The 23,936-nt window shown below is 40.5% G+C and overlaps 1 protein-coding gene across 2 annotated transcripts in view; it reads left to right on the forward strand.

Annotated features, from left to right (window-relative positions):
• The window catches only part of CDC73 (cell division cycle 73), a 164,419-nt gene that overhangs the window by 17,850 nt on the left and 122,633 nt on the right, over positions 1-23,936 (forward strand). Inside the window, exons 7-9 of one of the 2 annotated variants that reach the window (XM_073356725.1) lie at positions 1,240-1,456; positions 17,967-18,065; positions 19,366-19,444. In XM_073356725.1, the coding sequence (XP_073212826.1) occupies positions 1,240-1,456; positions 17,967-18,065; positions 19,366-19,444 (395 nt within the window). The remainder of the gene's footprint in view (positions 1-1,239; positions 1,457-17,966; positions 18,066-19,365; positions 19,445-23,936) is intronic. The other variant, XM_073356726.1, reaches the window with a different exon arrangement.

Below are 23,936 nucleotides of genomic sequence, written 5' to 3' on the forward strand. Positions count from 1 at the left end.
TATAAAGGTTGATAAATTGCGTAGGTGCAATTAAAGGCTAACTGCAATAAGAGTTCTTAATCACTGTCTGTTGAACTTCAAAAACGTAGTGACCTACTCTTTGTACGGAGTCAGGTCACTGAGGGTTGTGGTGTTCCTGATGTTCGGATGGCTTCACAGACTGCCTTTAGTGTTCTGTGGAGTACTAGCCAATGCTGCAATGAGGGTTGCGGATTATTCGTTATTATTTTTTTTTTTGTATCTCATGTCTTTTTAAAATTTTTTTAATAGTACAAAAGTCACTGTCTTTTAAAATGCAAGTGACATAATATTTAAAGGTATTAAAGTGTGTGCATACCTGTTAAATTAGTTAAGCTACTACAAAAAACAAACTACACAAACAAAAAGATCCCTTTCTACATAGCTTACTTTCATAAATAGAATGCTTTGCAATCACATGTTCATTAGATACACTTTTTTTTCCAGTGTGAATTACAAAATAAAATGAAAATTGACTTACCCAGACTTCTTTGCCTAACTCAAAATTTTCATTTTATTCTGAAGTTCACCTTGAGAATGATAGTATCTGAATTGGAGTTAGGCTGTCAGGTAGCTGAGTTTCATTTGGTTCACGTTTAAACATAAACACGTGTGCAACTTAAAAAAATGTAGGATGGGGTAATACTGGGTCAAGAAGAACTCTTTGAAATGTAGCACAGGTTCATAGCCACAAAGTTTAATGCCATCTTAACTATTTTGTGTGGGTGAAATGAATTGGTAATGTTGGTCCACTTCTTAGTGGAAAAGTGTCAGCATAATAAAACCACTACCATAGCTGGTACCAAACTATGCTCTTTTTACCAACACGAGCAGTGGCCAAGGATTGAATAGACAGCTAACTTGAACTATATTCATTTGTTGGTAACAGAGGGACAAGTGTATTCCATACAGTAACCTGAAGCCTTTAGTCCCAGGGCTCTACATTTCATAAGCATTGCCCCCCCCCCCTCTCTGTATATTGTATTAGTTTTCTTGTGGTGTTTTTAAATTACGTGGGAAGTCATCTCTCAGGGAATGGCTCTACTGGCCAAAGTAGCAGTGCTGATGTCTCTATGGAGACCACCTTATGATGTATGGCACAGATGTAAACTTCTAGTAGTTTGGGAGGAAATCAAGGCTGATTGTTCATATGTAATTCAGAACACAAAACTTATAACTGATTTATGCCTTTACTCAGCCTCCTCTGATATTCTTGTTTAGATCCTTGTCTGAAGCCATGTCTGTGGAAAAAATTGCTGCTATCAAAGCAAAAATCATGGCGAAGAAAAGATCCACAATCAAGACAGATTTGGATGATGACATAACTGCTCTTAAACAAAGAAGTTTTGTTGATGCGGAGGTAGATGTAACCAGAGACATTGTCAGCAGGGAGAGAGTGTGGAGGACAAGAACTACTATTTTACAAAGCACAGGCAAGGTAATACTTTATCATTTTTTTTTTTTTTTTTTTTGGAACCAGCGTTCAGAGGCTAAATGCATTGTTGAGTAGTTGAGGAAAAAACCTTTCTTATGTTTTTTTTAAGTTGAACAGAATATTAATATGTATTACTACAAATATAACACTTAGATAACAACCATTTCATTTTCTTTTCATCTTTGTAATTTTCTTTGCCACCCCTTCTGTCTTGACAGCTACAAATAGTAACTGAAGTTACCGCTGCTCACATCTTTTTACCATTTTTTAAATAACTAGTCTTCTTGCTCATGTCACTTGTAGGATTTAAAGATAGGATTAAAAAAAAAATTCTGAAGAATTTCTGTAATGGATTGCAAAATCAATTTCTACCCTCTTGCCCAACCTTTCATGCCCTAAACTCCATGGGCAGTGCCAAGAGCTCCCCCCCCGCTACAAAATGGAAAGAGATTTGATTGAAAAAAATTGTAAGATTAACAAAACACAGTGCGGTGGGAAAACAGTAGGCTGAAGGGCTGCTGGCGTACCTGGAAAAAGCTCAGTTGAGAGATTATCTTCATTACACTGGGCCTTGTAATTTACTTGATAATTTAGGCCATGTCTACTTTCGCAAGCTTACAGTGGCACAGCTGTACTGATACAGCTGCGCTGCTGTAAGATCGCTTGTGTAGCTGCTCTATGCTGACAGGAGAGAGCTCTCCCGTTGACATAAAATGACATCAACGAGTGGCGGTAGCTATGTTGGCAGGAGATGCGATCCTGCTGACATAGCGCTGTGCATACTACCACTAATGCCAGCAAAACGTAGGCAGTTATGGAGGTGTGTTTTCACACCCCTGGGCGGCATAAGTTTTGCCAACATAAGTGGTAGTGTAGACGTGGCCTTAGACTTTGGATCTAGGTGCTGGGGTTTACAAGGAGGGGAAAACTCAGAGGAATAAACAATGATATTGTCATTGTTAAGGGTGATAGAGCTGCACTTTGGGCTTTCCTGCCTAAACAATGTCTTGCTGAAAGAATATTGTTAGAGCTAGCCATGTTCCTGCTGCTGTTCATTGCTAATCCCAGCCAGGCTCAATCTTACTTAGTAAACAAAATTAAATTTTGAGTATTCAAGATTTTAGCAGTTGTCACAGGAAAACATGTAGAAACTGCAGGAGCCTGGGTGGCTTTTCCCTTCCCCCAGAGTCCTGCTCTGAGCTAGATGGGGCATCCCCATCCTTAGCATGTGACTTCGACAGGAACCACATTGAGCCGGGTTAGGGGAGGAGGTGGGAGTCCCAGCCCAGAAGCTTTGCTGTGGGAGGGAGTCCGGGAATAGTGGGGTTTGGCAGATTCCAGTACAGGACTTTCCACAAAGGTAGGGTGAGAGAAAGGATGAGGCGTATGGGTTGTCACTAAGCTTGCTCTTCTCCATGGGACCATTTTGCTACCAATCTGTAGAAGAGAATGAGGATGATAGAGATTCTGAACTTCCAATCTACCCATAGGAACCAGGGGAGAGCAATGGATTCCTGAGGTCAGTAATAGAGACTGATCAAATCTTAGGACCTCTCTTGGAGCATATGGAGCAGTGATGTAAAGTGGAAGGGCAGAGAAACTGATCTCTTCCCAGGACCCTCAGTGCAGGTTTTGGGCCTTCCTTGTTCTATCAGTAGCTTAAGGTGTACTATGCGGGTGTGAGAAATAATCAACTAAAGACAAGGTTACTTGGCTTTACCAACTGAACATAAAATGAAAGTAACCACGTCTTGCCATCATAGAAATGAGCAAAAATACCCTGCTAAATTTGTGAGTGTGCTTGGGCTTGGGAAAGTGATGGTGTAAAGATGGTAGTATGGTCTTCCATGATTATAGTGTGTCTGCAGTTCGTAGATCAAATATATTCAGTCCACAAGCTTAAAAAATATCCTAGCTGATCATTCCGCCTGGGTTCTGAATATTGAGCATCATTGCCAGTAATATAGGTTCTGTGCAACTCTGATTCCTCCAGTTAGTTTACAAAAGTTTAAATGACTGCAATTTAGGCAATGTCTGCACTATTGTGGTAAGTCGACCTATGCTACGTAACTCCAGCTACACCGCAGGGGGTTGATGGAAGAAAATCTCATGTCAACTTACCTTACTCTTCTTGTCAGGCATAGAGTACAGGGGTTGACTGGAGAGCGATCCGCAATTGATTTGGCGGGTCTTTGCTAGACCCACTAAATCAACTGCCAGTGGATCGATCTCAGAGCGTCAATCCCAGCTGTAGTGTAGACCTGCCTTCAGTGAAGAATTCTGTGGAAATTGGAATAGAATTTGGTTCATTCAGTCTTCGCTTACCAGAAGAAAACGCAGCAAACAGGAGTAAAAAACTGTAATAACTTTAGTCATAGAAGTTGGCAGATATGACTGAATACACAAAGGAACAGATTTGTTAAGTAGGTGCCATTTTTGTATAATCATTTTTCAGAGCTAAACCACACTTTGTGATATCAGTTATTTAGCCTATTTTTCCTTTAAAGCAGCTCACTTTTGGAACTATTTTGGAAGAGAAATTGTTTAGAAGCAGTTTTGCAATGTTGCACATCTTCAGGTTAGAGTGAAAGCATCTAAATGGGAACACAGTTGACTTGACTTGTCTTAAAGGGACACTACCAACTTGAACTTTAGTCAACTTTTAAAAGACAGATTAAGTAGCTTCCAATATTACATGTACTTCTCAGTCACTTTACAAGTGTTTGAATTTTTTTTTACAGCCACAATTTCCTATTTTAAGGCATTTTTCTCAACTTTGTGTAAAAGACCAACACAAAGTGGAAACTGTATGCAAAATACTGTCAAATGCACAAAGTAAACAGAAATATTAGAGGAAATCACTATTTTTTCAGGTATAGTAAATTTAGGTATTACTGAAAGAGTAGTTAAAACTGTTTTCAACAGAAGTGAAATATGTACATTTATTTCTAATTAGATTAAGGATGTGCAGATCAACCTTTCCCTTAATTTGGACAAGTCTTACTACTTTAGATCTTGCTTCTACTTCAGTGATAGTAAACAGCATTTTCCTTTACAAAGAGATTTGACATTCACCAAATCAGGTGGCATGAGGTCTTGCCATTGTAGTCACTTTATTGACAACTAAATCTATTTCTAGAGACAAGGTTAGACTTGTCTTGTCAGATGTTTATATAAATACAAACAATTTGAACTGAAATATTGACTGGTTCAGATATGCCAGTAGTGATATTTACATTTTTTAATGCTACAAAGGTTTGGAAAAAATTCCATTGTAAATTCCTCAGCTAGAAAACTTTTTTTTTTTTTACCAGAGTGGATATATACTCTGTCGAAGATATTTAAGATTGGACCTTTAAGTAGAACAGCTACAGAATAAAACATTGAGAATCATGGGTGGTGGTTTCCTGCTCCAAAGACGTATACCATACTCCTGGGGGAATTCTGTGCCAAAAAATTAAAAATTCTGCACGTTTTATTTGTCAAAATAATACAATCATGCCAGTTTCAATTATTTTGGTAATTTATTTCAAAATGTCTGTCAGCAAGTAAGTCTGTAAAAATACAGACAAAGATTCAGGAAATCTATTTTGACAAATAGATTCCTTACTAGGCATATTAATACAGAACTTTGAGGAGTAATTCATTTAAACTACAATCCAGAAATGTATTTTCCGCACCCAATAGAAGCGCTTCCAAGGCTGGGGGGAGTCAGGGGTAACGGAGCTGAGGGAGAGGGAAGGATCCTGGGAGTGAACCCGTCAAGGGTTGTTGGCTGTGGGTGGGAGAAGTATGGGGTTTTTGGGTGGGGTGGGGTGGGATTGTTAGGGAATTGTGGAGCCTTCCCCATGCAGACCCTGGCTGACCTCTAGCTTGTCCCATTCAGTCAGGCACATTTCCCCCCATCTTCATGTGTCCCTGCACTCCCACTCAGCCATCCCCATGCACCCCCCATCCCCATATGGCCCTACACCCCCACTCCCATTCATTCGCTGCCCCAGTCTGTCCCCCTGCACTAGCCCTTCTCAACTCCAATCTGTGACCCCACTGCATCTCTTGTGCCCAGCTCTCTGTTGTCCCCGTCCTCCCTCCCCCCCACATATCCCATGCTCCTCGCTTGGCCCCATGGGCAGGGCACTGTGAGGAACGCAGGCTTCTCTTCCTTCCTTCCTCCATAGCTGCTGTTGAGCTGGCTGCCCTCTGTTCTGGTGCCACAGTAGTCCCAGCTGGGTTAAAGGCATAACTGCAGCACCTCTTGGGCAGAATGTGTTTTCTTCGGGGCGGGGGGAAGTCCGTGGGGGACATGAGTTCTGTGCACGTGCAGTGCTGTAGAATTCCCCCAGCAGTAAACTGGACAAGAAGGGAAACTTGATTTCAGGTGTCTGAACTTCATTTTGTTAAACAAAGAGCTGAACGCATGAGGAAACCCTTGCTGAAACAGTTATTCCTTAATTAATTCCTTCCTCTCACCCCATTTTTCCCCCCTTCCAAAGTTGCCTATGACAACTGAGCATTTGAATTCTGCCCACAGCAGATTTCAGTGACCAGTCTGTAAGCAAAGAGCATTTCCTTTGTTCACTCTGTACCATGAGAGGGTTAATGGCACTTATTCTTCCTTTATAATAAATTAAGTAAGTTCGTGCTGGAGCTGGAAGGAGGAGCTGCAGAGTTCACAGGAATATTGGCAGGAGGTCTTTCCATCTCAGTGGTTTTTGATGTACCTAGCTTAAAAACCTTTTCTCACAGCATGCCCAGAAATATTTCTCAGATACGAAGCAGTGTGGTAACTCGGTAGGTTGGGTTGAACATGTGGGAGTTGTGTGAGGGAAAAATCTCAGAATTGAAATCTAACAAATGCCCTATGATTATGCTTGTGTATTTATGTACTTTTTGAAGTAAATCTCCATTCTCCTGGGAGCAGGGTTTTTTGAGAACTTCCTGAGCTCTTCCGTGTTTTTTATCCTTTTCCCTCTATAAACCATTTCCAAATGTACTGCAAACAATGAACTCCAACATTAACTACAGTGAGAGCTTTTGATTCATGTTTTATTGTGGAATATTTTTCCACAATCTAAATATAGGATGTTTCAAAGGTTACTTTTTCTACATGAGATTGAGTCATACCCACGGGACTGAGGGAACCTTAGCAAGCCCCATTCTTTCCCCATCCCACCCAACCTCTGGGAAGACTGGAAGGACTGCACCACAGTCCTTCCATGGTCTCCATATTAACCAACAAGCTGGAATGGTTGCTATATCCATTTTTATAATGTTTATGCTGGGAGTTCACAGCTACTGGCTTTGTGGATTTCATGGCCCATCTCTTGACGTGCCCCTAAATCTCTTCTTTGTTGGGCTCTTTGGGGATGGTGCTGTCACAGTTCAGGACAACTGCACCCTTATTTCATCTCCGTAGTCCAACAAGGGCATCCATTCTCAGACTTCCAGCTCCCTAGCTGCACCTCTCTTGGGCAGAGAGGCGTCTCTCTCCCTCATGAATGGGGTATTTCCAGACCTCACAGTTCAGAATGGTAGCCGTGTTAGTCTGTATCAGCAAAAAGAAAGAGGAGTACTTGTGGCACCTTAGAGATGAACACGTTTATTTGAGCATAAGCTTTTGTGGGTTAAAGCCCACTTCATCAGATGCATGCAGTGGAAAATAGGGTAGGAAGATAGAGAGATCTCTATCTATACACAGAGAGAACATGAAAAAATGGGGGTTGCCATACCAACTCTAATGAGACTAATCAATTAAGGTGGGCTATTATCAGCAGGAGAAAAAAACCTTTTGTAGTGATAATCAGGATGGCCAATTTCAAACAGTTGACAAGAAGGTGTGAGTAACAGTAGGGAAAAATTAGCATGGGGAAATAGTTTTTAGTTTGTATAATGATACATCCACGCCCAGTCTTTATTCAAGCCTAATTTAATGGTGTCCAGTTTGCAAATTAATTCCAGTTGTGCAGTTTTTCATTGGAGTCTGTTTTTGCAGTTTTTTTTGTTCAATAATTGCGACTTTTAGGTCTGTAATTGAGTGTCCAGGGAGGTTGAAGTGTTCTCTGACTGGTTTTTGAATGTTACAATTCTTGATGTCTGATTTGTGTCCATTTATTCTTTTGCATAGAGACTGTCCGGTTTGGCCAATGTACATGGCAGAGGGGCATTGCTGGCACATATCACATTGGTAGATGTGCTAGTGAACGAGCTTCTGATAGTGTGGCTGATGTGATTAGGTCCTATGATGGTGTCCCTTGAATAGATATGTGGACAGAGTTGGCAACGGGGTTTGTTGCAAGGATAGGTTCCTGGGTTAATGTTTTTGTTGTGTGGTGGGTGTGTATATACTGTGATATCCCAATCAAGACAGACTTCCTAAACAGGCCAGCATCTCTGCTTTGCTTTCTCTTTGAAGGCTATGAATAAGGTAACTGCCTGTGGTTTTAAGTTACCACACAGCTTATTGTAAGCAAGCACCTTTATTCTTAGGGTAAAAGCATTACAGATAAAACATTTAAAAATAGTAAAAGAACCTACACGCATGCATACTAGAGATCCCCTCCTATCTCCGGAAGGCCTCTGGTGTCAGTTCTTCCAGCCCTTCCTTAAGAATTGGGGCTCTCCCCTTAGATAGAAGGAGCTGTCCATTTGCTGGATCAGAAAGAAAAGTTCGGGGTCAGTTTAAACTCGGGCTATTTATCCTTTCTTTGTCTGTTGGCCTCTGGAGAATCCACTTTGAAGGAGGATAGGCAAATCACCCCAGATAGGCAAATCACCCCAACCTCTAGAGGGGTTACAACATGAGTGAATTTGCCTAGTCACCCTCCATGGTTAGTTTCTGGAGAGCTGTGATTACTTTCTGCCATGGAATTGCATACAGTCTCTGGCCCCCAATGATACTGTAAGTTCTCCCAAAGATATTTCAGGAAATTGCTATATCTGTTGCAAGTGTAAGCCTCACTCTGGAGACCTGGATGTGTCACCAAATGGCCCTAATATGAGTCTTAAGTGACACAGAAGGTATCAGACCAACCCTCTGTGCCTGGTGAGTTTCACCATAGGGCAGCAGAAGGCTGAGAGACAAGGTAAGTGAGGTAATATCTTTTAGTGGACCAACTTCTGCTCTTGCTCGAAAGCTTGTCTCTCTCAACAGCAGAAGTTGGTCCACTAAAAGATATTACCTCACCTACCTTGTCTCTTTAATATCCTAGGCCTAACATGGCTACAACTGCACTGCATACAGGAGAAAAGATTACTCACTTGGATTTGAACAACAGATCATTTCAGATATTATGCTTTGCCTCCCTGTATTGAATTTCTATTGTCTGTGGGGAAATCTGCAGGGAGAACCGAGCATTGGAGTAGAACTGTAGAAATTAGAGATGGGAAATGTGGATCTGAGCTAAAACTTTGCCCAAAGGGAAGTAGCTTTGTACAAAATTAAAGAATGTAAGAATTTAAGACGCTTTGTGCACATAACACTTACCCAGAACAATTCTTACAATATTACAACTTGTTACATGATCACAATTATGTAAAAGTCCTTTTTGGAGGCTACATATTATAAATTGATGAAAGTTTGCAGGTGGAAGTGACTTATCTCCTTGCCAATGCAGGATTGTTCCCTTCAGAACACTTACCAGTGCTTTGTCCAACCCAGATATAAATGTTGGAAGCACTGAGGCTTTCTCACTTTGCTTGGGAGACTATCAAATCATCTGATCCTGATACTCATCATACATTTAGGAAGGGAAAATTTCATTCTATCATTGCTAGCTATGCCCCAGTCTTTCACCATCCTCTCCATTGTGGATGTTTTCACCTTTCAAATATTTATGTATAATTTTCTTTTACTTGCAGTCCCTAAGAAGAACTTCCAAAGGAAAAAAAGACTGTCCTTTGTTTTTGATGTATAAAGATAACCTGAGAGAGGTTATAAAACCCCCAAACAAATAAAACTACTGCTTGTTTTCTACTTTAAGAAATTCAGTCTATTTTCATCTTCCCTACTCACGCTGGAGAATTCTCACGATTGGTGCAATGGAGCAGGTGTTTTCTCAACCCTCAGTTGAAGGGATGGAAGTGTTTGGATTTTTAACTAGAGACATTTCTTCCCAACTATTAGGAGTGTATTTCAACACAGGGTTTTAAACTGTCTAATTAAAATTTTTCTCCTTTAACTTGTGATGTTCTACTAATCCCTCCATTATCTATAGTCTTCCTTGGAAAATAGGGTAGACAAAATATGTAATAATGTTGCACTTCTAAAAAAAGCAAACAAATTTTTGTCATTTTGAGGCAAATTGGGCACAACCCCACTTATTTCATTTGTAAGACACCCTTAAATAAGATATATGTATTGAACTCTAATCTTGATTCATAAATCAGTCCACTTCTCAGTTTTGCTTCTCTGAACTTTTTGTGTGTGTGTGTGGGGGGGACGGGGCGGGTAATGAGGTGCCAAGAACTGAATGAGATATTCCAGAGATGGTCACACTTGGACTGTGTAGAGCAGGATTACTGCTTTCCTACCTGTAGCTTTGATGATTGTGTGTATACAGCACACAACTACATTACTGTGTTTTTGTTCTGTTGTGCTGCACATTTGTCTAATTGGATATCTATCATGCCTGTGTACCTTCCAACATTATTGCTTTCCAGATTTCTCCCTCCCATTGCACAGGTATTCTTAACTATCTCTCCCCCCCACCCTCCCAAATCATTAATTACCACAATACCATGTTGTTGCTTGCCAATATTTCTGGGTTTCTGTGGACCTTATTTGTGTGTACTTCCCAGTTTCGTATCATTTACAAATTTAATTTGCATCTTTTTAAGAACTCAGGAGATCCAGGCTCATGGTACTTGCCCCTGTCTTGAAGTGATGCAATTTGTGATAGAAATTAGGAGATTTTGAATTAAGACCAAGTGGCTTGCACTGAAATTCCTTGGTTTTTGTCATTTTAACTATTTTTTAAAATGTTCCTAGCTGTGGAGTTGTTTACACATGAGGGGAATACAGTCTCCAACCATCCCCACAATGGTATATAATAACTTGAGAAATTTAATATTCTGTAATTTTTCAATAATATTCTTATATTAAAGGTTCTATATACCTGGATCTGAGTAGACTTTGCTGCTGCTGTAGCACTTTTTAATAAGACCTCTTTAAGGTTGTGAGATAAAGCTTGTTAATGTAAAGAAAAACATTTTGTTCTTTGAATGTAAAAGCAATTTTGTATATGAGCTCTAGGTGGCAGAATTGTTCCGTGCTCCTGAAATTCATAGCTCTTGCATTGAACTTGATATCTGAAGCAATCTTTAAGGGTGAGGTATGCCCAGTTAAATTAGGAGCTAGTATCCTTGTTACTAGCTTGTTCAAACTGAATACATTTGTGGTTTAAAAATGGTGACTGACTAACAGTATGAACGTGAGATTTTTATCTCACCCACCTTGTGTCTGTAATATAGTAACTTCTCACTTAATGTTGTAGTTATGTTCCTGAAAAATGATACTTTAAGCAAATCCAGTTTCCCCATAAGAATTAATGTAAATGGGGGTGTTAGGTTCCAGGGAAATTTTTTTCACGAGACAAAAGACTATATTGCACGTGCGCACACACAGTATAAGTGTTAAACAGTTTAATACTGTACACAGCAATGATGATTGTGAAGCTTGGTTGAGGTGGTGGAGTCAGAGGGTGGGATATTTCCCAGGGAAAGCCTTACTGCTAAATGATGAACTAGCACTCAGCTGAGCTCTCAAGGGTTAACACATTGTTAATATAGTCTCAAACGCTACAAGGCAGCACGAATGGAGGGAGGAGAGTCAGCAGCATGGCCGAGAGAGAGACAGACACACACACTCTGTGTGTGTGTGTGAGAGAGAGACGCTCATTGCTCCTTTTAAGTATGCTGACCCCACTCTAAGAAAGGAGCTGGGGGGGGGAGGGGGACAGGGACACCCTGACATTAGAACCCCTCTTCCCCCTCCCAGCCCCGGACACAGAAAATAGGAGGCTCCAGGGAGTAGCTCCAAGGCAGAGGGCAGGAGCAGCACAGGTCAGTGCTGGGAGGGACCCTGAACTACCTGGCAATTGATAGCCTGCTGGGTGGCTGCTGCACAGGGAACTTAGGGGGGTGGGGAGCTGGGGGGCTGCTGGTCCATCTGGTTCCAAGCTCCCACCAGCTAGCTCCAACGGGCTGCTCTTCCTGCAAGCAGTGGACAAAGGTGGCTGCCAAACAATGTTATAAGGGAACATTGCGCAACTTTAAACGAGTATGTTCTCTAATTTGATCAGCAATGAAACACCGTTAACTGGGACAATTTTAAGTGAGGAGTTACTGTATTCTGGGACCAACACAGCCACAACAATGCAAATCTGATGGTAGTTTCATTTTATGATCTCAATCCCCATTTCATCTTTATGGGAGTTTACTTATGTCTACATTAGTATTTGTAACGGAGATCAACATACATATTTTGTATGTACGCTTTTTGTTCTGTATAAAAACATCCCCAGTATGTGTTTTATCCACAATTAAGGGCCAGATTCCTATGCCCTTGCTCACGTAAAATACTGTTCAACTTTACTCCACAAATAATCCCTTTGAATTATTTGGGACTACTCGTGAAGTACAGTACTATTCTGTTTGAATAGGGGTTTTGGAATTTGGTTCTAAATAAATAATCCATCACACAGGAGCAGCATTTCTAACAAGAGCTTGTCTAAACTGGGGAGTTGCCTTCATGCCTTAGTTTCCTTACCTGAATAACTATTGTGGAATGGCTCTCCATGTGAATGCTTACTGTACATTGAGTGCCATTGTGCAGTTAAGGTTAGTCCACTTCCAAAGTGGATTAAGCAAAACTGCACAAAGGCACTTTTAGTGCAGAGTAAGTGTGTCCAGACAGAACTGCATTTTAAATAGCTATTGCATTTTAAATTCACACCCTTGCTTATTTCACAATAGCTTTCCTGCGTAGACCAGCCTCATGGAAACCTTGAAGGAAGAGTCCATTTTCCACAAATGTATCTATAGTAAAAATATAGAAACGGACTTCTTATGCAGTTTTAGTCGTCATCTCAACCTATTGTAATGTTTATAGCTGTTTCAAACTCCTGAATTATTTATTCTGTTTCACATAAAGATTTCAAATAGCTTTTTCATGTAGTACCTTTTTTAATATAAAAATACTAGTGGAATAAAGTGTAATAATGCAGAACAAATGAGGTGTGAAATCTGTTCTGCAAAACATAATCCGCACATTTAATGGAAATATCTATCTGCATTTTCTGTACAGAGTATAGTACACTATAGAACTGCAGAAACCTCTAAAACGCTAGAAAGCAATACTTGATTCAAAGAACAGCTGTTTGTGAAAGGGAGGGTGTGGCTGTTGTATTTAGACTTCTACAGAATTTCATTCAGCCTCTAATCATTTCATGTTCTTTAAACATCTCCCACAATCTTAAAATGTATTAATTACTGCAGTGTCCCATAATAAATCTCATGCACACTAACCTAACCACAGACCCAGTAGAACTTAGTTGTCAGTCCCTCAGTCTACTTCTGTATTAAAGCCCAACTAAAAAGATGGGTTAAATGTGGGTACTACTTGAATTCAAATGATATTGGAAGTCCATCTACCAGTTGGTGGTAAGCCTCAGTACAGACAAAATCTACATGTAATATAGTTTGACATAGAGATCTGCTTAGGCTTAATTTTTAGGGCGGGCAGGACCTGAATCAGCGGGTGGAGTCATTTTCCAATCCAAACCTCTGCTCTACCCGCCAAGCCTGAGCCACTACCTCCATTTCCTGCCTGTAGTTTTGGAATGGCAGTGGCTGTATGTGCTGGCGACTGTCTGCCCTACCCCTGATGCACTGTGCATTGTGACAAAGTTCCTCCTCTACCTTGGTGGGTCTTGTGCTTATTGGCGGATTTGCTCGCCTTGGAGATTCACGGTAGCCCTCAGTTTGGCTGTTTTTGTGAACCCACAGTCCAGGTCAGCTCCTCCTGTGTCTAATCAGGAGTTGGGAGGTTTGGGGGGAACCCGGGCCTCCCCTCTACTCCGGGTTCCAGCCCAGGGCCCTGTGGAATGCAGCTGCCTAGGGTGCCTCCTGTGACAGCTACAACTCCCTGGGCTACTTCCCCATGGCCTCCTCCCAACACCTTCTTTGTCATCACCAAAGGACTTTCCTCTTGGTGTCTGTTAATGCTTGTACTCCTCAGCTCTCCAGCAGTACGCCTTCTCACTCTCAGCTCCTCTCACGCACCACAAACTGAAGTGAGCTCCTTTTTAAACCCAGGTGCCCTGATTAGCCTGCCTTAATTGATTCTAGCAGCTTCTTGATTGGCTGCAGGTGTTCTAATCAGCCTGTCTGCCTTAATTATGTCCAGAAGGTTCCTGATTGTTCTGGAACCTTCCCTGTTACCTTACCCAGGGAAAAGGGACCTACTTAACCTGGGGCTAATATATCTGCCTTCTGTCACTCTCCTGTAGCCATCTGACCTGACCCTGTCACAGCATACTGTGGATTGAGAGGTACTGCAACTCATCAGCATGCTCACCCTGCTGCACATGCAGAACAGTGATGTGGTGGCAGCTGGCTGCCAGGAGCAGGGTACTCCGATGTTGCCGTGCCAATCCCACTGGTGAGGAGGAGGAGAACCGATCTGATCCAAGCCAGAGAGGGTCTGGTTGTCTTCTCATTTGAACTGACCTGGATCCAACATTTGTAGTGGGATTGGGTCAGGATGAAGTTTGACTTTCTTCTCACCTGTCACCTGAGACTTTCATTCTGCAGTAAGCTCTGTGCAGGCACTGGTGCCCATCTTGTAACTTGTAGAAATGATGCCTGAGTTTGCACCAATTGGGCAACATTTGCACTTTCGCATGTCATTTAAAAAACAAATGGATAATTTAAAAAAAAAAAAGATTTAAAAGAAAATGATTCATTTTATTTGTGTGACTTTTGTTGTATTTTCCTTGCTCCCCATCAGCTGCTGTCTTGTTCTCTCCCATACTTTCCCTTACCAGCAGATTTTTTTCCCCCTTTGATTGATATTTTGGTGACTTCATGGTTTTTTAAAGAGTAAATGGAAATTTCTGATTAACTTTTATACTTGAAAACAAGTTTGTCCATATACCATAATGAATAAATAGCAGGTACAGATGGACTCGGAAGCAACTAGAATAGCTTCCACATGACTGACAGTAGTAACCAGACAGAGAAACGACAAATGATGGGATTTCCATGTAGTCAGTGGTTCTTTAAAGTACTTTTCAAATTACCCAAAGAAGCCATTGTTAGTTCATGCCCCCAAATGGGGGAATTTTAGTAATCTGAAAGTGCACAATTTAGAGTTTAAGCTGAATTTGGAGCAGAAGTTAGAGGGATTTTCAGACACAAATGTGTGTAGGTATGGACAATGAAAGCTTAATGTTGCTTCTACCTACCTACTTTGAGGAAGCACTGGCTACATAGGTCAGCTGGTTGCAATACTGACTTTCTGACTCAGTCTTTTTTTCTGTCAAAAGATTGTAACTTTGAGTTCCAGAATGAGCCCACAGACAACATTTCTGGATCCTTATTTCTGGATGTTTACTCTTAATATAGATGTAGGACTAAAGAGATATAGCTAAGTATTAGTTTTGGTCTTGGGAACCTACATTTTCACACTGTTGAAAACCTCAGTGCAAACATTTTATAGTTGTGCATTTTATTAATGACTTGGAATATAACTTATATGAGCAGTCTATGAGAAATCTTATTGTTTATCTGCATGCTAAACCAAAAATCTGGAAATTTTAACTTGCTTACCAGTTGACAAACTGTCAACCTTCCCTTAAAAATCCTTCACATATTGGCTAATTGGTGTGTCTGACCTAGGGTTGAAAATGAACATTGCATTTAGTTTTCCTGTAAATGGCAGAAGAAATTATTTCTACTCAGACTACTACTTACCTAAATTCCTCCCCGTCTCAGCATATCCATTTCTACCTCCTGGGTTTCAGAAGGGGTTAACGTGTTGTTCAATTGACCCAAGATGCAGTATATGGTGAAGAGCAAGGAAACTAAGGCATGAAGGCAACTAGTGATATGTTGACAAAATTTTAAAGAGGCTCCCTCAAATTGATTCCATAGGTGATACACGTGGTATGGCCTGACAGATATTTTCCCCTTCCTACTCTACCAAACAATCCATCACTCCTCCCACACGCTTCCATTCATATCCTAGTAGCTCTGTATCTTCCCCGGCATTTCAGATGCTCTTCTAGGTGCTTCTCCTACCTGTGTCAGAAATGTATTCTGTGGCCTTTGCTGCCAGGGTTGGGAATGGATACTCTTTGACTGTGTGTGTGTGTGTGGAGTGGGGGGGGGTGTTAGGTGAGGAGCAGGTACACTGGAGAGTTGGGCTGGATGGTCAGCCGGAGATTGAATCCATTTTTGTTTCTGAGGTGGACAGGTCTCACAGCTGGCAGTCTTCCTTGCAAATGGAGGAATTGTCTCCCTTTTCTGGTATAGGGAGTTGGGAGCAGCAGTTTACACCTAACTGGTTTTGGGTAGTGGGTTTGTCTGGTAGTGCTGGAGTTACAATGGGGAGCAGGTCTCCAGGTTCCCATTGCTGGGTCTGGGCAGGCAGATATCATTGGACAGAAAGGCAGGCTACCCTATTTTCAGAACCTTGGTTCAGTACAGAAGTTTAGCCCCACCTCCTTTCCTCTTCATGCCCTGATAAAGCAGCCAGTGGGAGGGATTGTTTGTAGAGGTGCTGGTTAAGAGTACAGGGAATTCCCAATGCAATAACTGCTATCGCCAAAGCCAAAATACTTATACCTGCAGCTGCCTTACAAAGCTGCAGCCAGGACTGAAAATTATAAGAAGTAGGTCTGACTTTATTGTGTGTGTTGCCATCTCTTATCCCCCAACAAAACTAATTCTTGTGTACCATCACACCACTATATGCAGACCTGGTCTGATCATTTTGAGATTGAATAGCCAGATGATCCTTTGCAGTGCACCACAAACTTAAATGACTTTAAGCATCTCTGTGGGTGAGTTTTAGATGTCCTTCTGCAGAAGCTAAGCCCAGCTGAAGAGTTGTGCCTTCCTCCCTTTTCTCTCCACCCCCTCTTCCTCAAGTTCAGAACTTACTTAGAGATCTGTGGAAATCTCCTGCTGTTCCCTATGTTTCTGACTGCATCTTTGATAGTCATGTCTTTATACATGTTGTCAGGCTGACAATATGCTGCTGCTTGTCTCGTATCTGAAGAAATGGTGATTTAGTCACGGTTTTTACACTGGATCATGTTACTGAAAGCTATATTCCACTGCAATTTCCTTTTTAAAGAAACTGTTGTAACATATATTTAAATAGACTGTAGCACAGGGGAGAGCAAACTTTTTGGCCTGAGGGCCACATTTGGATATGGAAATTGTATGGAGGGCCATCAATGCTCACGAAATGAACAATTCAGAGATATTCAAATAAACTTTATTTAATAAAGATACATTTTAGTGGAAATAAACATAAAACCTTACTTACCGTTATAAATATACCGTCATAACATATTTCAGTAATTAAACTAAACTTACCCCCTTTCCATGCCCTTCTCTCTAGCCTGGATTTGTCAGGCTTCAGCTTCCAGTGGTTGGAAGTCATTGAGATTCACCAGCCCTTTGCTCTCAGAAATCTCCTCCCACACATGTCCCGACAGCCCACAACTTTGAAAACTGCCACTGAGCACTCCCTGGCCAACTACTCTTTGTTTTATCCTCAACAATGGAAAATTAACACTACTAAAAATCAGTCACCTAAGCCAACGAGTAGGAGGCACGTGGGCTTGCACATTCCAGGCTCTCATGGCGCGTTTGGGTTGTGCAGCCGGAGCAATGTGCATGCTGTCATGCAGGTCCTGAACACACAGGGCGCTCCAGGCAGGTGCAGCGCGGCAAGTCCCCTACCCTGCTCCCTGGTGGGAGCAGCAGGACAAGCCCCCAACTCCGCTCCCTGGCTGTAGCGCCAGAGTGTGGCAGCCCCCAACCTCGCTCCCCGGCGATGGAGCTTGAGGGCTGGATTAAAAGGTCTGACGGGCCGGACGTGGGCCGTAGTTTTCCCACCCCTGCTGTAGCATCTGCACGCAGGTATCTTTGCAGTCATAAATGGCTGAGTATTCACCAGTTTAAAAGGATAGGTTCTCAGAATAAATACCATAAAGACCCAGTAGCTTTGTTTTGGTGCTCAGGCTGCACCCACCTACATTGAACAGATAGGGTGATGAGATGTGCGTGAGTCCTTGCACAATGATTCAGTTCTTCAGACACTCCCAAAGAGGAGTGAACAAAGTCTTTCTAATTTGTGTGCGGTTTTCTCTGTATTTACAAGTAGGCATACGTTCTTTGAAGCACATGTGTTGACTCAAAAAATGTCTTCTAGCTGTATTTCTAGTGCTCCAACCAGCTTTGATGTTCAGTGGGATTCAAAAGTGTCTAACTTGCTTTCCAGAATTTTGCCAAGAATATTTTTGCGATTCTTCAGTCAGTAAAAGCCAGAGAAGAAGGTCGTGCACCTGAACAGAGGCCTGCACCAAATACAGCACCAGCGGTAAGAATAACTATTCTTATTATGGACCTGCTGCTCGTAGCTCCATAGCTGAAGTTGAATTGAGTAAATAATGGCAATTTTCTGAAACTACTCTTCATTTTGTTTGGCTCTAATTGAATAAATTACAGTAACTTGTTCATGCAGAACTTTTTCTTAGATCAAAACTGTATATAGTGGTATTGGAAGAGTGAATACTCTTCGTTTGTTACTTACAGACTGAACAGTTAGTGCCAACTACTGTATGTACCGAACACTCACTGGCATTCTGCAGCTACTTGGAAGAAGTATATTGGATGAGACTATCGCCATTTCCAGCAAAATGCCTTGCTAACTGTATTTTTTGACAGATAAAGTAGTAAAATGTTTAAGAAGCTGGAACATGACTCATGAGCAGCAACAGATTGAACCAGCTGTCCTATGCCTGTGTCAAATCAAAGACCGATTTACATTTTTATTATTCAGGTCTATCTAGGCATTAGAAAAGCAATGGTTTTGAATTGTGATGTTTACTGTTGTTTTATTAAACTTAATAACTAAATTCTTGAACTTCTAATGGTAATCTGCTATGAAGCCAGTTAGTCTTACTTCGACTTATTTTGATACCTCTGTATTATATGCCAATGTACCGGATTGGAGTAGCAAGATGAATTTCAACATTTAAATGCTTGCTGTATGCTGAATTTCATAAATTGTTCATGGGACTACTTAGACATACTGTTTGGAATGATTGTAACTGTGTTACTAAGTCACCCATGAAAAAGATGCATGAATCGATATTTAGTGCATCATTAGATTGGCAGCATTTTGAAAATGCATTTTAAATCTGCCTTTTTTTCCTCCCAATTTAATCTTGTTCTGTAGGTTTAGCACCTCTTTAGCTTAATCAGATTTGTGGTGGAGTCTTCTGTGCATGTGGCTGAAGGACCAGCCATATGTTGTCAGATGACCATTCATTCTTGAGCCCCAAGATGTTAGCAAATGAACGGGAACTGGATTTCATTCAGTTTGCTCAGTTAACATGGCTTTCTGTTACTTTTGTCTTGCTTCTGAATGTTGTCAGTTCTCTAGATTTGCATGTCATTAAGTATTTCTTTAAAACCTACTATTTCAATAAGAGGTTAAAATGAAGTATATTAATTAAAAGTACAAACTGTCTGAAAACTTCCACCTATATAATTGTCCAAAACTGTAAAGTCAATTTACATACAATATTTATTTTCCAAAGTTCAGAAACTAAAATGTGTTAATCAACATATGTTTTGAGATGCAGTAGCATATCATGTTTGCTAATTTGTTTTAGGATCCCACTTTACGGACTAAGCAGTCTATTCCAGCTGCCTACAACAGATACGATCAGGAAAGATTTAAAGGAAAGGAAGGTAAGTTGATCTCCAATACTAATTAGCATTAAGGAAACACTACATTTGAGAACTGAAAAGTGAAACTGATTCATCTGTTTTCATTGTCAAAGCTGAATAAAGTGTGAAGTATAAGTCCATAAATGATGACTGAAACGTCTTCACATGTAGTCTCTGGTAGTAACACAAGCTCGGAATCTTATTTATTGAAAATGATTTTTTCGCCTTAACTTTTAAGAAACTGTCTAGTTGAAAGCAAATCTTACATGTTAAACACTTTTTTGTTCACTTTCAAGACAGAGACAGTGTAAGTAGTTTCAACTCAGAGGGCCTGGGTCTGTACAGATATTAGTCAAGCCAATAGTCCTTCAGTGCTAATTAAAAAAAAAAAAATCTGATAGAGCATCCTTTAAATAGTATGTCCTGAAATTAAAGGGAAAAAAAATCTTTTAATAATAAAATAGGTGAAGGTCCTTCTGTTCTAATGAATGCCTCAGATATTTTGAGCCAAGTACATAATATACTCGGGTCCAGTCTTCTTTCCCCTTCCCTGGGAGGGAGGGAGTTGGTTGAAAGAGCAGAGATATGCCAACCTGTACTTTCAGAGGCATTGGTACATACCTCAATACTGCACTGGTGCTCTTTTTTTAATTTAACAATTTTTAAATGGCAATATTAATTCATAAAGACTGGTGTAGTGTTCGTGGAAATTGCTTCAATAACTTTATAAAGTCAGCCAGTGACTGGCCTTCAGATTTCTTAGGAGAGGGCTAAGGGAACACCTGGGAATCTCTTCCCTAGCCATGAATCCACACTGGGGGACTGCTAGTCAGCCATTTCTTTTGACGACTTGGGCACTGAGTCTTGTGTGTGTCTGTCTGCCCACCCATCTGTCTGGGGTTTTTTTTAAGAGTACAAAATTTTGAAAAGTATGGGAGGAATGTAATCTAATTAAAACCCATGTAGGTCTGGAGGAGCTATGGTTTTTGTATCCTAAACAGCAGAGACTAAAGATAATTAGTAGTTCCACTGTAGTTCTCATTACAAATTAGGAATGCGTTTTTTTTCCTGTACCGTATAGTGTATATAATGTGTGTGGCTTAAAATCAAATCCCACCGTTCGTATTTATAATGTATTTATGTACACTGCAGTGGTACATTTAATATGAGACTATGAGCCCCTGCTCTGAAGTGCTTATAATCTAAAAGCAGACAAAAAGCAGATACAATAAAGCTATCAAGTTGTTAGGATTGCCTATGGTTCTCTTTTTATGGAGACCTTTTGGAACTTAGGATTCTGGGAAAGATTTGAAGGAAAAGAGGGCTTATTACTTGGCCTTGAGGCACAGTAACTCTCAGTACCTGAGCCATGTAACTTCCATTATCAATGGTGATTAATAATTGAGACAAACCTGGGTCCCCTGCATTTAAAAGTTCCAACCTATGTGGGTTCTATAATATGTTCTCTGTATGGTTTCTTTTTGATTTGGTGAGATTGAGACTCATGGTGGATTTTCAGGTACCCATAGCTTTATAAAAAGGAAATGTTCACATTTTTATTCTTAAAACTATTCCATGTTCTCAAAGATAATAGAAGCCATGGCTTCACATCTTTAAAAACAAAAAGCCCTGTGGATTTAGCAGAGCATGGTAATAAACACTGACAAACCTTTAAGCAGAACACATCAGCTTTTGACAAAGTGCAAATAATTTTTAGAAATGGTAACCATCTGATAAAAATAATAACCTTCAATGTATGAGGTACCGAACATTCAAGTGGAAAATAGGTTTAAGCTGAAAAAACAGTAACACTTCACAACCATCAGCTGCTAAATGTCTATTGCCCTCAGTCTTTTTCTCTGTAGTTTCTCCTTAATATTCTGCAGGTCAAGCAGCTTTCATGCCATCCATTAAACTTGTTATGATTCTGTCCTGTTTTTAACAAATTAAGTCTGACAGCTGACCTTTAACAATTCGATTTTATTAAAAATAAACTGATAGACCTGTATATTCATATTTTTTTCTATTGTATATCTATTAATTTTGTGGATGTAGATACATATGAAACCTTGGATGCTAAACATCTTAAATGAATACATAGTGCGGCGGTTCTCAAAGTGTGGGTCAGGACCACATCTTAATGGGGTCGCCAGGGCTGGGGTTAGACTTGCTGGGGCTGAGCATGAAATCCGAGCCCCGCCGCCTGGGGCCGAACCCTGGGGCTTCGGCTTTGGACCCCCTCACTCAGGCCTGAACCCTGGGGCTTCAACTTTGGTCCCCCTGCCCAGGGCGGCAGGGCTCCAGTGGGCTCAGGCTTCGGTCCCCCCTCCTGGGGTCATGTAGTAATTTTTGTTGTCAGAAAGGGGTTGCTTGCAATGAAGTTTGAGAACCACTGGCATTGTGAAATGCATTTGGAAGATTAATTGGCTTGGGTGAGAGCAAATCATATTGAGCATTAATGCCAGTCTTGAAAACACAGAAGAAAGCAAGTTGTCTTGAATGAAGAGTTGAATATGTAGTGTGGCATTCATTCTTGTTACCAACAGGATTAGTTTTTGTAGGGTTGTCTTTAATATGCTAACTCTTTTAGAAAAAGACAATGTAATAATTGATTATAGAAAGAGGAGTGCAGTGTGCTCAAACATGGTGACCACAGCACTTTCATTTCACCCAGACCAGGATCTTTTAAACTACAAAATTCTCCCAACTGTACAGATTTCTTGTCTGTTGCTTGTGTCATATTTTGTATACATGCTATTACAATTTGAAACCTGTGTCAGCCATAGCAATGTGCACTTCTTGGAAAGACTATAGCTACTATTTGATTTCCATACAGTATAAAATGTAGGGAGGGGAAAAATCAATGTTTTTCAGGGGGGGATAATGTGGTTCTGATCCTTGTTATATGTGGATGGCTCAAGAGCCGTGTGCCTCATTGCTAAATTTGTGTTCATTGAAGCACCCACAAAATACAGTTAAGTTTAAAAATAAATAAATAAAAAAGGTAAATTTTAGTGGTGTGGTTTTTTTTGTTTGTTTGTTTTTTTGGTGTGGGTACAGTGTGGACTTACGGAGGTGGGGAGTAATTCTGTACCCGAGAGGGAAAAGGAACCTTGTGTTTGAGCTGGGTAATCCTGGGGTAGGAATGCTAGAAACCACTAACCCTAGAGAGAAGGCTTGGTTTGAGTTTTATCTAGTGAATCTTATTATGTTACTAATAAGACAAATTCTGGGTTTTTTGGGGGCTCTGCACAATATACAAAGTATTTTAGAACATTATTGGAAAAGCAACCACTTATCGCCTCATTAAGCACTAAATTTTCATACCCTGTACAAAGGCAGCGTACAGAACCTATTGGGAACATAATGCAAAGGCTTGCAAAATGGGGGCAGAGATGTATCCTCAACCTGAAGCTGGAACTTGTGCAGCTACTCTGCAACTCCTGCTGCAGCCTGTGGGGTATAGGACAGAGTTAAGGGAGAAGAATTCCTTACATGGAGTATATTAGTACAGCATTTATTTTTAAATATTTCTAGTTCTCCTAATACCATGTTGACACTAAGTTAAAACTTTTTCATATTTATCATTTACCATTTGTTTTTAATCTTTGTACCACATTGTCAGTATTTTAGCAAATTCACTAGGGTTGCTGTTAAAGAACTGTTAAGCCCAAGATTTTCAAGAGTGACTAGGACTTGTGTGTTCAACTTTTGACACCTCAAGGGAGCCTGATTCTTTTAGAAGATGCTGAAGTGCCAACCCTCTGAAAATGAGGCCCCTCTAACAAATCTCATGTTGGGCACCCAAAATCATTGATCACTTTTTTGAAAATCTCTGCCTCAGCAGATAATCACTGGGTGAAATTCTAGCGCCTATGATATGTAGGAAGTCAGATTATCATAATAGTTCCTTCTGATCTTATTCTCAAATGCTAATAGCATATTGAATGTTAACAGGAAAACTCACTGAATTTTCCTCAGTAACGAATAGATATAAGGATAACATACCAAAAAGCATTACCCATGCTGTCCTGAATAACCTGTTAAAAACTGGAACTAAATTATATGTACAACTTGCCACAAAAATAGTGTGTGCAGTCATTTTAGCTCTTCTATCAGAGGATCTTACAACATTAGAAGGGTTTCGTAGTATTAAACTAACAATTACTGAATAAGTATGGCTAAGCATGGACTTAGTCTTTTAATCTCAATTTTACTACAGTATTATCCATGGCAGTCTTAATTAGGAAATTGCTTGCTTATGTGGGTTTTTCTACCTTGGATATTTCAGTATGTTGGCTTAGTATGGGAATGGCTTAGTATGCTTGTTAACATAAGCAATTTAAAACATGTAGATGTAAGATAATAGGTTAAACCACTTAAACCTGGCAAGATATGGTAAGGAGCCTGCTGAGCTGCAGCCAAGTTTCTGTATGACCTGGGATGGATCGTTACTCCGAAGGTGGTATCAGTTTGCTCACCTAGGTGGCTTGCCTTGCTGTCTCTATGCCAA

Source organism: Lepidochelys kempii, chromosome 8 (genome assembly GCF_965140265.1).
Source record: "Lepidochelys kempii isolate rLepKem1 chromosome 8, rLepKem1.hap2, whole genome shotgun sequence".
In the NCBI taxonomy this organism is placed as follows: Eukaryota; Metazoa; Chordata; order Testudines; family Cheloniidae; genus Lepidochelys; species Lepidochelys kempii.